Below are 17,034 nucleotides of genomic sequence, written 5' to 3'. Positions count from 1 at the left end.
GGAGGGATTTCTTTATCCAGAGGGTAGTGAAACTGTGGAATTCAATACATAGACAGCTGTGGAGGCGAAATCATAGTGTATACTTAAAGTAGACGTTGATAGGTTGTTGATTGGTAAGGGCGTCAAAGGTTACTGGAAGAAAGCAGGAGAATGGGGTTGAGAAAGATAATAAATCAGCCATAACAGAATGGCGTAGAAGACTCAACAGGTCCAATTGCATAATTCTGCTCCTATGACTTATGGTCTAAAACCACAGAACCTATTTTTGAACTCAGCAAAATCCCACAATTATTGATGCTTAAACAATACTGACTATTAATAATGTCCAAGAATGCACTGGTCTACACCTATGTGCTTTTAAAAATATTTTGAGAGGATATACAACATGTACCTCAAAAGGCCATATAAAGGTTCGTCCAAAATCAGGGTTTCCCAAACTGGGACCCAGTGACCCCCTTGGTTAATGGAAGGGTCCACAGCATAAAAAAATGTTCAGAACCCCTGCTCAAAAAGATAGCACTCCTAAACAATGTAGCAGTTCCTCAGGCTATACTGGACAGGGTAGAGACAGGTGGAGAGACTTTTCCCATAACATTTCCTGTGAAATTGAACCTGCAATCTTTATAACCCAGACACTGAGTCAGAGTTGACATTAATGTACTATTCTTTTGTGAAGTACATTTAGCTGATTCTAATCCTGTAACTCAGCAGATGCACATTCTCTAGACGCTACTGCTGCATTGAGTCCGGTCATGTCATTTGCACTCTGAACCAAGGGTCAAGGCAAAAATGCAACAACTAAACCATGGCACGGTAGATATTTTCAGCAGGCGTTACACAAAGCATCTGATCATAGGAGGTCTACAGATAAACCAGTCTTCATACTTTATGGATAACTACATAGGTTACTATCAGGTTAAGAGATGAAACCCCTCCTTAACTTTCCTTCCTGACCCAGGAAAGAAAGCCAATTATGAGGAAGCAGAAATGAGTAAACCTAGCACAGTCAGCAAGCAAAATGATGGTTATGTTATCTTTTTTTACTCCATCAGTTAATCCAATTACCTTGCATACATTTGCATTAGGATATGAAAAGAGTCATATATCCAAAGTGGAACTGAATGCAAATGAGAGGATCATGACCACAAACTGCACATCTTCTACAAAGGCATTATGTCTGCTTCACTGAGGAGAGCGTTCAGTCTTAAAGTACACTCAGGATATAAATAGAAAAGCAGATTTAAAAATAGGTGGTCAAAAATGGGGGATGGGAGGGGATTAAGAGATCTGTTTAGCCTGAGAATGAAGCAAAATTAGTAGAACTCAACGGAAGAGAAAAATTTAAATCTCTGGACGAGAAAAATAATAATTACTGCAGGTTAAATCAATTCTGACATGGACCATAAACAGAAATGAACTTAGTTATTTTTCTGGTTGGAAGCAGTCAAGAAATGACAAGTGCTGATTTAGTGTCCCTTCCATACTTATCCACATGTCAGTATATGGCAAACGACCAGGGTCAGTTCAATGATTTGGTCCCAAACATTTTTGACTCTTATAGATTTACAGAAATACCAACACCTGTTCTGGCCATCACTTTAAATATCTGAGCAAAGGTAATTAATGACTGGCCGTTGCTATTTGTTTTTAAGCTCTGGAAAAATAAAACTCCAATCCAACTTCAACTACAACAGACAAACAGAATATTACAGGATAATAAGACTAAAGCTACTCTCTTCGGTCTATATGTCCTTAACTTTATTCTTCTAATAAATTATCCACTACTTCTTCCATATGCGGAAGACCCACCTTGGTCTCTTGCCTTTTTGTAATGAGCTGGCATGTAATAGCGAATGCTGACCACTTTTGTGGTCCCTCTTGGTGTTGTGCATTTCCTGGATTGCCGAACAACACTGGTGAAGGACAGCCGCATGTGTTCTTCCACACACTTCAACCCAAAGTACTTTGTGTTAAAGAACATGAGTGTATTTAGTAAAACAAAGGGCGAATATACCCCCAGTTGTTTACATTCCCAGAGATGCTCTTCTTCCACCCGGGAGAATATTAAACCTAACAAAAGAATTCACCGTGTTAATCAAATTCACACTTGTAATGTAGGATATTATGAAACATAGTATGTGTGACAATAGTCTCAAAATATAGTGGTGCTGTGGCTGGGGGAGACGTGTAATAGAGGGGATAAAATAAGGGCTTCACATGAATTGGACTGGAATCAGAGTGCCAGTATTTTAAATATCAAGCGCAGGCCAAAACAAGGAAGGACAGGCCTCCCCTGATTCACTCCTTTCACCCCAACACATTCAATGGATCACTATCCTTAATTTCTGTCACCTTCAATGGGATTCCATTCCCAGATACAGCTTGATAACCTCTTCCCACTTTGGTAGAAAAAAAAACCCCAAGAGGTTTCAAGAATCAAGCAAGGGAAAAGGTTAGTATAAATAGCCGCTGATCAGTAGCCAAACTTTTTAAAAGTCTGGACAAGTACACCCAACTGGAAATGATGAGAGAAGGAATGGGAAATATAACTCAAGTTAGTTGATCACAGTTTTGCACCGGGAAAAGTTGAGAAACATATGTATAAAATACTTCATGATTTGATACAAACAGGGAAATATGAACGGTATACTACAATTAGGAAATACTAAAAGACCCAGAAACACAGTGGAATACAGCATTTACATGATCATTAAGAATAATATTTCAAACACCAGACATTTTTGAAAAACTAGGAGATACTATAAATACATAGATCAGGCAGCATCAAAAAAGTGAAACATTAATATTTTGGTTAGAACTCCTGCTTTAAAGACTTTGAAGATACGTTTGTTGATCAATTACTGACCATGAATATTTGGGCAATAGTTTTTAATAAAAATTGATAGATCTGCAGCACTTACCATTTGGAAGCAAACTTGGTTGCCAGCCTTGTAACATTTTATTTAATTCTTGGACAAATGTAAGGTAATAAAGGTCAGTGAATATGTTCACCATTCTGTTATTTTCAAGCAAAAACTGTAATAAAACAGATTAGAATTGGAAATTGATATATAGTGCAATAACTAAACACTGTTTAAGGTGTTCATATGGGGGGGGGGGGGGAAAGAAGAGTACTTTTAGCCATAGGTAGTTTAATTGAAACTTCAAACACGAGGAAATCTGCAGATGCTGGAAATTCAAGCAACACACACAAAATGCTGGTGGAACACAGCAGGCCAGGCAGCATCTATAAGGAGAAGCACCGTCGACGTTTCCGGCCAAGACCCTTCGTCAGGTCTTGGCCCGAAATGTCGGGAGTGCTTCTCCTTATAGATGCTGCCTGGCCTGCTGTGTTCCACCAGCATTTTGTGTGTGTTGCTTGAATTGAATCTTTCTGTTTAAATACTTGCTGCATTCACTTTTGTTCCAGCTTAAGTCATTTTATTGGAACCAATCACATTATTAACTGTCAGTTAAGAGCTAAACACTGAATGTTGGGGAGACAACATATAATTAAGTCTCTATTGGAGAAGTTTGTTAATTTGAAGCACAAGTGAACAACACATGAATTAGGGACAGTGTGAAGGAATTGTCACCTTCCACTACCAGAGAATATGATGGTGTGATAAATTATGTCCTTTGCATTAAAAAAAATTTGAGGTGCATCGATATGATCGGATTTTGATTGTACAGACATTTCCCAAAGCAAACAAATTCCTTTTATGGCTCTAACTTAGCAGGCGGTAGGATATTTACTGATCTGGGGGGTGGAGTTTCAAGATGGCGACGTAGACATCTGCCTTTTAGGCGCTCTTCATGTTTTAAGCTATAATCACCCTTTAATCAAATCTTTTCGTACCTAACTACATGGGTTGATATTTATGATTTATTTCTTTTTTAAAATAATACTTGATTTAATTTTTTCAAACTTAAAATGTCTGTACCTAAGAAATCGTCTAAAGACCCTATATCTCTCGATGCAATCTCCAGTCTTCTGGATACTAAACTGGATACTAAACTTGCAAGTCTGGAATATAAACTTACTGCGAAAATGTCTGAGCTTGAAGATGTCGTTAGATCATTTGATACCAAGCTTCAATCGCTGGCAGCAGATATTGAACAGCATGAAGAAAAGTTTGCGGCTCTTGACAAGATAATTTGTGAAAAGATACGTACAATCGAAACTTTGGAGGAGAAGGTACGATCGACCGCTAAAATAGTGGAGCAGAATAAGTTTAAAATCACCGATCTTGAAAACCGATCTCGCAGACAGAACTTGCGTATTATTGGATTTCCCGAAAATGTTGAGTCTGGTGACTTAACTGAATATTTCTCTAACTTATTGTGGGAAATTTTTGGCAAGGACACTTTGCGGGTTAAACCTACTATTGACCGTGCCCACAGAGTTCCGAGATTTTCGGCTGCGAGAGACAAGCCACGAGCTGTGATTGTCCGTCTCCATTATCCTCGGGAGAAAGAGCTTCTAATTCGATTAGCTCGTCAGAAAGGTATGATTTCTCACAAAAACAACAAGTTTCATATTGTGGAGGACTATTCATTTGAGGTAATGAGGGCGAGAATCGCTTTTAAACCGGTGATGGCAGAGATTAATTCGATTGGACTGAAACAAGCTTTAAGACACCCAGCGAATCTCAGAATTACGTTGAGTGATGACAGTCAGCGCTTCTTTAATACCCCGGAAGAAGCGAAGAAATTCGTTGAAGAATATCGATCTTCTAGTACAAGTTGAACTATGCTTTATGTTGAAGAAGAATTTTTGGAGAGAAGACGCCATTCCGCTTTTAGGCTTTAACTTATGAAGCTGCGGTATAGCTTTTTACTTTGGTCTGTAGACCTGGGTTTTTTTTTTATTATCATGATTTACAGATGCTCTTTTAATTTTACTATGTTTTTTTTAAATTAAGTTTTTTTTCCCCTCTGGATTAGATATACACGTTAAGATTTTGTAATAATGATTTATTTTTTAAGAAGTCGTTTCTTTTTCCAATAAGACTTTGCTTTCCGTAAGCGTTTATTTGCCTGTATTTGAGAATGGGACGAATGTCTTGAATCTTTGGACCTTTTTTTTATATATATTGTAGTGGTTATTGAATCCTTTTTTAATCTTATTTTGATGACATTTTTTTAAAAAAAAAGATTGGCGAATTTACATTTATATTCTGTAATATGGTACTTTCAAAATGTTGTTTCTTCTTCCCATAAGTCTCTGTTTTTGAAACGTCATTTTTTTATATTTGAATATGGAATCTTTTTTTTAAAAGGCATATTACATTACTTTAAATTTCAATGGTTATCCTTTTTTTTATTAATGATTTTTTGCTTTTTTATATTATTTTTTCATTTTGATTGATATGTATTCTTTTTTTTTACAACCCTGTATTTATATCTGGGTGTTATATAGTTTCTATTTTCTTTCTTTTCATGAAGTTGCCATCTTGAAAATGGGGGTAATATTAGTATTAGTTTGTGCGCCTGCCGCTTGGCTCTTTTTCAAGGGGTTGGGGGAGGGGGTAGGGATCTTTTTTCATGCTTTTGCTTTTTATTTTTTTGCTTTTAGTTTATGGGCCGACTTTAAATTATTAATATTATTGAGGTGTCATGTTCTCCGGTTGTTCCTGAATCATTTTTCCTTCTTCCTGAATTATGGGTTATGTGTCTTTTTAACCTTTTATGATATACACAACTAATACTGGCATGATGGATAAGTCTATTAACTTTATCTCTTGGAATACTAATGGTTTAAATCATCCGATTAAACGTAAAAAAATATTTAAATTATTCCATAGACTAAACGCTAATATTATTTTTGCACAGGAGACCCATATTAGGAGGGAGGATAATCAACGTTTTTTTAGGTTCTGGAAGGGTCAACAATTTCACTCGAATTGTACCGCCAAAATTAGGGGTGTGTCTATTTTTATAGACCCCTCAATTTCGTTTACACATCATGAAATTATTTCTGATCCACAGGGCAGATTTTTGTTGATAACTGGTTCACTTTTTAATCAAAAAGTGGTTCTAGTTAATATTTATGCTCCAAACTTTGACTGCCCTGAATTTTTTAAACGTTTATTTACTTCCCTTCCTAATCTAAATGAATATATGTTGATAATGGGTGGAGATTTCAATTGTTGTTTGAATCCTTCGATGGATAGATCTAAACCTATCCGAATTCTTCTGAATAGATCAGCCTTACTTATTAATTCTTTTATGGTTGATTTGGGAATTACTGAAATATGGCGGTTTTTGAACCCTAAAGATAAAGAATTTTCATTTTTTTCACATGTATATCACAGTTATTCTAGAATTGATTATTTCCTTATTGATCATCGTTTATTAACAGATGTTACTGATTGTAAATATGATTCTATTACTATTTCGGATCATGCACCTTTGAAGTTATCTATCAAGATTTCGGACTTTTCCAATAATACTAGATCTTGGAGACTTAACGCTACTTTGCTTCAAGACCCAGAATTTATCACCTACATAAAACAGCAAATTGACTTGTTTTTCTCAACAAACTATACTGAAGAGATTGACAGAGGAATACTTTGGGACTCTTTTAAGGCTTTTATCCGTGGACAAATTATCTCATATTCCGTTGGTAAAAGAAAACAAAGATATTTAGATATTGCTTTTTAGCGGATAAAATTAAAGAAATTGATAAGATTTATTCCGTGACTCCTACCAAAGAACTTTATAAGAAGAGAGTTGAGCTTCAAATGGAGCATAGCTTATTATTATCTTCTTCAATTGAGAATCAATTAATTAGGACCATGGCTCAATTTTATATCCATAGTGATCGAACTGGTAAACTGTTAGCTAATCAATTAAAAGCTATTTCGACTAAGCGACAAATTATTAAAATTCGTAAACAAGACGGTAATCTAACTACTGATCATAAAGAAATCAATAACACTTTTCAAGATTTTTATAAATCTTTATATCAATCAGAATTTGATGGCGATCTGTCCATGATGGATAATTTTTTTAACAATTTGAATATTCCCAAACTGACATGAAGATCGTAGCTTGTTTGATGCTCCTATCTCTATGGCCGAAATAGGAGAGGCTATCTCATTAATGAATTCAGGGAAAGCTCCTGGTCCTCATGGTTATATTATAGAATTTTTTAAAACTTTTTCTTCTTCGCTTTCCCCTTGGTTATGTGAAATTTTTAATGATGCATTTGCTAAGAAGAGATTACCTCAATCTTTTTATGAAGCTACTATCTCTCTAATTCTTAAAAAAGATAAGGATCCTACTTTATGTGCATCTTATCGCCCTATATCACAATTAAATGTAGACTCTAAGATTCTTACAAAAATTAGCCATTAGGTTAGAAAAGGTACTATCACAGATTATTTCAGAAGACCAAACTGGTTTATTAGGAATCGGTATTCCTTTTTTAATGTTAGAAAATTGATTAATATAATTTATACTTCATCACCCATAATTCCAGAATGTGTTATTTCATTAGATGCTGAAAAAGCTTTTGATAGAGTTGAATGGACATACTTATTTAACGCTTTGAGATATTTTAATTTTAGTCCTAATTTTATATCATGGATCAAACTAATATATTATAAACCTGTTGCTTCTGTTCTTACAAATAATTACAGATCCTTTTTTTCAATTATCTCGTGGTACGAGACAAGGTTGTCCCTTAAGTCCTTTATTATTTAATATCGCATTAGAACCTCTAGCCATTGCTATTCGTGAATCTCCTAATATTTTTGGTATTACCCGTAATGAGAAGGTATACAAGTTATCACTTTATGCTGATGACTTGTTGTTATATATTTCTGATCCTGACAGGTCTATTCCCGCTATTTTATCCTTGTTGGCTCAATTTGGTAGTTTTTCTGGTTATAAACTAAACTTGGATAAGAGTGATTTATTCCCTTTAAACGCACAAACTTTATTGAATGATAGGATACCATTTAAAGTTGTTACTGATAACTTTATCTATTTAGGTATAAAAATTACCAAGAAATATAAAGATTTATTTAGACTGAATTTTTTACCTATGCTCCATCAAATTCAACAACTTACTACAAGATGGTCTCCCCTATCCTTATCATTAGTTGGTCGGATTAATGCTATTAAAATGATGATTTTACCGAAATTTTTATATTTATTTCAAGCTTTACCAATTTTTATTCCTAAATCTTTTTTTGATAATATTGATTCAAAAATTTCCTCATTTGTGTGGCAAAATAAAAACCCCAGGTTAAGTAAAAGGCAATTACAAAAATCTAAAAAAGATGGTGGTTTAGCTTTACCTAACTTTAGATTTTACTATTGGGCGAATAATATTCGTAACCTAATATATTGGAAATTAGATTTGGATTCACCATTGTGCCCACAGTGGGTAAATTTAGAATGCAATGAGGTACAGGGATATTCTCTATTCTCCGTTCTTGGTTCTTCTCTTCCTACTGATTTAGTTAAATTCAATAAACAGATATCTAATCCTGTTGTCAAACATACATTACGAATTTGGTTTCAATTTCGTAAGTTTTTTACTCTGAAAAACTTTGTTCTTGATAGCCCTATCTTACTTAATTTTTTTTTCAAACCTTCTTTGACAGATCAAGCTTTTAGCATATGGAAAAGGAAAGGTATAAAATGTTTTTGTGATCTTTTTTTTGAAGGTAGTTTGATGTCTTTCGACCAACTTTCCAACAAATTTAAGTTACCTAAATCTAATTTTTTTTAGATATTTACAAATCAGAAATTTTCTACATGAAGTTCTACCATCTTTCCCCAATTCAACTTCAATGGATTTCTCAGATTTGATATTTACCTTAAATCCTTGTCAGAAGGGATTAGTGGCTTTTATTTATAATACGATTATGAAGATACAACCAGAAATATCAGGTAGAATTAAACAAGAATGGGAAAAAGAACTTCAATATAATATATCAACAGAAAAATGGGAAAAACTTTTACAAATGGTTAATTCTTCTATATGTGCTAAACATGCTTTAATACAATTTAAAATTGTACATAGAGCTCATATGTCTAAAGATAAGCTTGCTCGATTCTATTCTCATATTAACCCTCAATGTGACAGATGTCATTCAGATGTGGCTTCATTGACCCATATGTTTTGGTCATGTCCCGCTTTACATAACTATTGGAAGGACATATTTGCTACCATTTCCTCAATTTGGAATATCGATTTACAACCTCATTTTATTACTGCAATTTTTGGTATACCAAATGAGGATGGTAATCAGTTTTCCCCTTCAATTAGACGAATGATTGCTTTTGTAACATTAATGGCCAAAAGGTCTATATTACAAAATTGGAAAGAAGTAAATCCTCCTACCACGTTTCAGTGGTTCTCTCAAACTACTTCTTATCTGAGCTTGGAAAAAATTAGAAGCACTATTTTTGACTCATCAATTAAATTTGAAGAAACTTGGGGACCGTTCATTTGACATTTTCATATGAATTAATTTGACCTCTTCCAGACCTTCTCTCTGCTTATTCTTGTTCAGGTATGGAGTTCCGGAGTTCTTGACACTATCATATACATATAAACTGTTATTATTGCCCATGTTAGTTTAGTTTAGTGTTTTTTTCTCTATATATTTTTTCTTGTATTTTTAAATTTTTTTTTCTTCTTTTGATGATTATTTTTATTTTTTTCATATATAATTATTATAGACTTGATTGATTATTATACTTTTTTTGTTGTTGATATTTAATAGGATATTGTTATCTTATTATTAATGTAATCTCAAGTCTATTGCACTTATAACCTATTCACTATAATGTTATGTTTTCTTTATATATGAAATTCAATAAAAAGATTGAAAAAGAAAAAAAAGGATATTTACTGATCTATTCTTGTACATCACAAGATATTGAAGAATGACACTCCAGCTATGTCTAATCAAACATTTTGGATATCCAAACCTTCATATCCAATTTGTCCACATTCAGAAAACACCCACAGGTAAATAAAAGACAACACCCAGAAGATCTTCCAGTTAGATTTTCCAAAATCACGAGAGATGGAAGAGACCAAAATGCAAACCAATACCTTGCTCTGGTCACAGAATCTAACAGAGCTAGGTACATAGAACCCAAGATCTTCAAATTCACATAACTTAGCACTGTACTACATAGTGCACTGACCAATGAAGCCCTGTGGTTGGCAGTAAACTTATTTCTGTATTCAGTAGGGTCCGGAGTGGAAAGCATGCAGTTGTAGTTTTTGCCACAAAAGGTATATGGGAAGAATCATCAACTTGGGGTCAACAATCTATTGTGAATTAGCCTTGGGTATAAAACCTGCAAATGAGTCAAAGGCCAGGGCTTCAGCCATACCAGTTTAACTGTAGGAGTAACATTTCAGTTTAGACGCAATTGGTCAAGCAGTCTGATTGTAAGTATAGCAAATCCCAAGACAGTAAAACCAAAAGTATTACTCTAAAACAAGAAAAACAACTTTGTGGTTTTCTGCAATTCAAAGCCTCATCACCTGCATACAAGTTAAAAAAAGAGAGCTGAATTGTGTTTGTTTTTTATCTCCACACAAATTTCACAAGAGCAAATTTACACTCCATGTCTGGGATTTTTTTGGGAGTGATTTAGGATTTCCATAGGTGCAAGTTTCTGTTAATTAAACTACCACAATACTTCAATACCAGTTAATAGTCATTCTTACTGATAATGCAGTGGCAAAACTATATGAAAATCACTAAATTCGGAACTCAGGATGAAAGCTGTTTGAATTAAAAGTTGTGAATGTCCAAGCATAACTACATCCTATTAAGTTCATGTCAATGAATGGTGAATAGCCAATGGAAGCAAACAGTTTTTTTGGCCACTTGCACCACCTAGTGGAAGAGCACCTACAAGGCAGATCCAAATCTAAAGAAGGTTCAAAGAAATTTGTATTGGAACCATGATAAATTGAAAAACTTCTTAATAAAATAATTGACAAACTAAATTTCTTTTCTCCAAATACAACAGTGGGGCTGGGTAACTGAGGCCATGAAGGGACAAGGCTTTTAAAACTGAGGCAATATCTGTGGACTAACCAATATAATACAAAAAAAAAGATTGACGAATGAGAGGTTTTATGTAGAGTAAAAGCTGGCCACAAAATAATTGGAATAGGTTAGAGATAATAATGAGTTGACCTTGATGGAAGTTGGCAGCTTTATAGACATGGAAAAAGTAGGAGTAGCATACTAGAAGATGGTGAATGCTGTGAGGACATTGCAACCAGTACACTATACATTCCCTTTTGTAGCTTGATCACAACTCCTAAAAGCACATACTGCAAGAATCAAGACATTCTATTGAAATGAAGTATATGCTCTGTAGAAATGGCTTCAATAACCTTCTCCTTTGCTGAGAAAAACAAGTCATAAGCCTTTTGTGCCCTCCATTTGTAACAATCTTGATTATTGAGTTGCCTGTACAGGTTTCCTGGACAAAGAACTGTAACCCTGTGATTTTTGGTGTAAAAGAAAAATATCAACATGCTGAAATAATGCACACGAATTTAAACTCGTAAACCACACCTGCTGAATTCCAAGACATAAATAGTACACACTATCCGGCTCGTATCGTTCTCCATTTGGCCTCTGTACTTCCTTAACAAATTGGGCTAGACCATAATTTAGTTCTGCAGCACTGCAGGATAAAATATCTTCTTTAATTCTCATTGGTTTAGCTGATGGGGAAGAAGAAGAAGAGGAGAAAATAGGCTAAGTAGTTTCACAAGAATAACAAGATAGCATACAGCTGATATTCTCGCTATAGACATTAACCCTTTACTGGACTAAAATTTCAGAACGGTTACTGCTATATGATAAGAAAAGGATTTTCAAAATGGAATACAATCCCAGAACCCATCCCAAATCCACAACATACGCAAAAAAAGTTTTCTAAAAAAATCCCAAATTACCCAAAATAAAAATCTCTTTCAGTCCTATTATGAATTAATTAAAATGGAATTATAATTCTACTTTAAAATCAGTAGACCAGTGACATGCTTACTTGCACATCAAGTAAAGCTGCTGCCTAACAGTACTAGAGATCCAAGGCAACCCTGACCAGGGGCTGTGTGGAGCTTGCAGGTTTTCTCTGGAACTATGTGGGTTTCCTCCACATACTTCTGTTTCCTGTTACATTCCAAAAATGTGGGGCTTGTTTGGCCACTGTAAGTTACCCTTCCAGGAATACCAAGTCATGATGGAGGGAGTTGATAGGAAAATAGGGAAAATAAAAAGGAGGGTTAATGCAAGATCAATATAAGTTGGTATTTGATGATTGGTGTGGACTTGATGAGCCTGTTGCCATGCTGCATCTTTAGTATTCACGTTCTATGGAACCATGAGAAGTCCATTCACTAGAAATGGAGCAACACCAAATGACAATAGCCCAAACGAAATAACACAAGAAAATGAAAGGCTAGGACACCTCAGTCCTCAAAGCTTGCCTCACCATTCAATACGAATTAAGATGACCTTTTATGAAACATTAGCTCAGCTAAAAACTGGAGTTCTGCTTCCAGTTATGGGTGCTACACTTCAGGACAAATGCAAGGGGGCAGATAAAACCAAATGGAATAATTCAAGGAAGGAGTTTAGTTTACAGGGCAGATTCAAGCACCTGGGGGGTTGTTCTCCTTTGAAAATGAAATTAGCAAGAAAATCTGAGAGGTCAGTAAAATCATTAAGGCAGAATTAGAAACTGTTCCATTTGGCAGAAGGGTCAAAGATGAGGGGACAACAAACAATGGCAGGTGACAAGAGAAAACGTTTTTCCACTTTCCACTCCAAGCAGCTAGGATTTAGAATGAACTGCCACCACACTTGTGGGAGGCAGATTCAACAAAAGAATTCAAATTTAAAATGGGTAAATGCTGAGAGTAAGTAACTGCAGTCACATGAGAATAATGCAAAGAAATACTGGTTGGATTACTCATACGTACTGTATACTGAATAAGAACTCTGGAACACCTTACATGCTCTAAGTATTCTATAGCTCTATCCCATTACCATTTAAAAGTGTCCTGTGGCAGCCAGAGAAATTTCACATTCAATGCCAACAAATGCAAGATTGGAGCACTACATTTACAAACCCCATTTCCAGAAAAGTTGGGATATTTTCCAAAATGCAATAAAAACAAAAATTTGTGGTATGTTAATTCACGTGAACCTTTATTTAACTGACGAAAGTACAAAGATTTTCAATAGTTTTACTGACCAACTTAATTGTATTTTGTAAATACACACAGATTTAGAATTTGATGGCTGTAACACACTCAACAAAAGTTGGGGCAGAGTTAAAATAAGATTGAAAAGTGCACAGAATATTCAAGTAACACCGGTTTGGAAGACTCCACATTAAGCAGGTTAATTGGTAGCAGGCGAAGTATCATGACTGGGTATAAAAGTAGAGTCCATCAAAGGCTCAGTCTTTGCAAGCAAGGATGGCTCACCCCTTTGTGCCAAAATTCATGAGAGAATTGTTAGTCAGTTCAAAAGGAACATTTCCCAATGCAAGATTGCAGAGAATTTAGGTCTTTCAATATCTACAGTACATAATATTGTGAAAAGATTCAGAGACATCTCAGTGTGTAAAGGGCAAGGTCAGAAACCACTGTTGAATGCGTGTGATCTTCCAGCCCTCAGGCGGCACTGCCTGAGAAACCGTCATGCTACTGTGACAATTATAGCCACCTGGGCTCGGGAGTACTTCGGAAAACCATTGTCACTTAACATAGTCCATCGCTGCATCCAGAAATGCAACTTGAAACTGTACTACGCAAGGAGGAAGCCATACATCAACTCTATGCAGAAACGCCGACGAGTTCTCTGGGCCCGAGAAGACTGTGGAACCATGTGCTGTGGTCAGATGAGTCCACATTTCAGCTAGTTTTCAGAAAAAACAGGCGTCGAGTTCTCCATGCCAAAGATAAAAACGACTTTCCTGATTGTTATCAGTGAAAGGTGCAAAAGCCAGCATCTGTGATGGTATGGGGGTGCATCAGTGCCCACGGCATGGGTGAGTTGCATGTATGTGAAGGTACCATTGACTCTGAGGCATATATTAGGATTTGAGAGAGACATATGTTGCCAACAAAGCGATGTCTCTTCCTGGGACATTCATGCTTAATTCAGCAGGACAATGCCAGACCACATCCTGCACGGGCTACAACAGCGTGGCTTTGTAGACACAGAGTGCATGTGCTTGACTGGCCTGCTGCCAGTCCAGATCGATCTCCTATTGAAAATGTTTGGCGCATCATGAAGAGGAGAATCAGACAACGGAGACCACGGATTGTCGAGAAGCTGAAGTCTTATATCAAGCAAGAATGGACAAAATTTCCAATTGCAAATCTACTACAATTAGTATCTTCAGTCCCAAAACGATTAAAAAGTGTTATTAAAAGGAAAGGTGGTGTAACACAATGGTAAACATGTCTCTGTCCCAACTCTTGTTGAGTGTATTGTAGCCATCAAATTCTAAATTTGTGTATATTTACAAAATACAATTAAGTTGGTCAGTAAAACTATTGAAAATCTTTTCTTTGTACTTTTGTCAGTTAAATAAGGGTTCACGTGAATTAACATATCACAGATTTTTGTTTTTATTGCATTTTGGAAAATATCCCAACTTTTCTGGAAATGAGGTTTGTACTTGCAACCTGCAGGTTTAAAAATAGTGCAATTTCATTCAGGTCTACTTCATCACTGTTTTAGCAATTTTAGTCAAACAGTGGACAAGGAACATGAAAGGACATAACTTCATTCGGGACATTAACCGTCTTAACTTCACCACCCCTTGCTCCAATTCCAACCTTACCCCTCTGAATGCTCTGCTCTCCATTCCCTCCACAACAATTCCAATCTTACCATCAAACCCGCTGATAAGGGGGGTGCTGTTGTTGTCTGGTGCACTGACCTGTACATAGCAGAGGCACGTCGACAACTCGCTGATTACCCCGGACCACGACCCCACTAGGGAGCACCAATCCATTGTCTCCCAACCATTTCCAATCTCATCAGCTCGGGAGATCTCCCATCCACGGTCACCAAGCTTATAGTTCCCACACCCCGCACTTCCCATTTCTACCTCCTACCTAAGATTCACAAACCTGCCTGTCCAGGCAGACCTATTGTCTCTGCTTGCTCCTGCCCCACTGAACTCATTTCTGCCTATCTCGACTCCGTTTTATCTCCCCTTGTTCAATCCCTTCCCACCTATGTCTGTGATACTTCCCATGCTTTACATCTCTTCAAAGATTTCAAGTTCCCTGGCCCCCCACCACCTTATTTTCACCATGGACGTCCAGTCCCTATTTTCCTCTATTCCCCACCAGGAAGGTCTCCAAGCTCTCCGTTTCTTCCTGGATTCCAGACCCAGCCAGTCACCCTCTACCATTACTCTTCTCCGCCTTGCGGGATTAGTCCTCACCCTCAACAATGTCTCCTTTAGCTCCTCCCACTTCCTCCAAATTAAAGGTGTAGCCATGGGCACCCGCATGGGTCCTAGCTATGACTGCCTTTTTGTCAGCCACGTGGAGCAATCTATATTTCCAAGCCTACACCGGTATCTGTCCTCCTCTTTTCTTACGTTATATCGATGACTGCATCGGCGCTGCTTCCTGCACACATGCTGAGCTCGTCGACTTCATTAACTTCGCCTCCAACTTTCACCCCGCCCTCAAATTCACCTGATCTATTTCCCACACTCCCTCCCCTTTCTAGATCTTTCTGTTTCTATCTCTGGAGACAGCTTATCCACCGATGTCTACTACAAACCTACAGACTCTCACAGCTACCTAGACTATTCCTCCTCCCACCCTGCCTCCTGCAAAAATGCTATCCTTTTCTCTCAATTCCTCCACCTTCGCCGCATCTGCTCTCAGGACGAGGCCTTTCATTCTAGGACAAAGGAGATGTCTTCTTTTTTTAAAGAAAGGGGCTTCCCTTCGTCCACTATCAACTCTGCCCTCCATTGCGTCTCCCATATTTCACACACCTCTGCCCTCACCCCATCCCCCCGCTTGCCCACCAGGGATAGAGTCCCCCCGGTCCTCACCTATCACCCTATCAGCCTACAGATCCAACGTATAATCCTCCGTAACTTACTCCACCTCCTACGGGATCCCACCACCAGCCACATCTTCCCCTCCTCCCACTCGCAGCTTTCCGCAGGGATCGCTCCCTACGTGACTCCCTTGTCCATTCATCTCCCCCATCCCTCCCCACCGACCTCCCTCCAGGCACTTATCCCTGCAAATGGAAGAAGTGCGACACCTGCAACACTTCTTCCCTCACCACCATCCTAGGCCCCAGACAGTCCTTTCAGGTGAGGCACCACTTCACCTGCGAGTCAGCTGGGGTGATATACTACATCCAGTGCTTCCGATGTGGCCATTTATTCATTGGGGAGACCAGCCGCAGACTGGGAGACCGTTTCACCAAACACCGGCGCTTAGTCCTCCAGCAGTGGCCATACACAGGATCTCCCTGTGGCCACACACTTCAATTCCACAGACCACCCACTCCAATACGTCTGTCCATGGCCTCCTCTACCATCAAGATGAGGCCACACACACCTTATCTCCTGCCTAAGTAGCCTCCTACCTGCCGGCATGAACATTCAACTCACAGACCTCCGTTGATACCCCTGCCCCCCCCTTACCCCATCCCTATCTATAATTTTAGTCTGGTTCTCTTTCTCTCTCTTTTTCTCCCCTCACTATAATCTCCCCCCAGCCCTACCATTCTTTCTTTTATTTCCCATAATTCTCCACCTTCCCCCTAGCCCATTTCCCTTCAGCCTATCACTTCCCAGCTCTCTACTTCATCCCTCCCCCCACTTCTTATCCCCCCTCGACCATCCCATGTCGCTTCACTCCTGAATGAAGGGTTTCAACCTGAAACGTCATCACTACCTCCTCCCATAGATGCTGTCTGGCCTGCTGAGTTCTGCCAGCATTTTGTGTTTTTACAGCTTCATTTTTCT

The 17,034-nt window shown here is 37.6% G+C and overlaps 1 protein-coding gene across 10 annotated transcripts in view; it reads right to left on the bottom strand.

Moving 5' to 3' along the window:
* Window positions 1–17,034, bottom strand: part of LOC132398011 (zinc finger MYM-type protein 3-like) — a 113,089-nt gene that overhangs the window by 6,494 nt on the left and 89,561 nt on the right. For 8 of the 10 annotated variants that reach the window (XM_059976898.1, XM_059976896.1, XM_059976897.1 and 5 more), the window contains 3 exons: window positions 11,574–11,725; window positions 2,922–3,036; window positions 1,810–2,070 (listed from right to left, as the gene is read on the bottom strand). In XM_059976898.1, coding sequence (XP_059832881.1) covers window positions 1,810–2,070; window positions 2,922–3,036; window positions 11,574–11,725 — 528 coding nt within the window. Of the gene's footprint in view, window positions 1–1,809; window positions 2,071–2,921; window positions 3,037–3,345; window positions 4,212–11,573; window positions 11,726–17,034 lie in introns of those variants that run through there. The other 2 variants (XM_059976904.1, XM_059976903.1) reach the window with 2 other exon arrangements.

This window comes from Hypanus sabinus, chromosome 8, assembly GCF_030144855.1.
Source record: "Hypanus sabinus isolate sHypSab1 chromosome 8, sHypSab1.hap1, whole genome shotgun sequence".
NCBI classification, from domain to species: Eukaryota; Metazoa; Chordata; class Chondrichthyes; order Myliobatiformes; family Dasyatidae; genus Hypanus; species Hypanus sabinus.
Note: the sequence above shows the minus strand (reverse complement) of the source record. Positions and strands in the feature narration are given on the sequence as shown.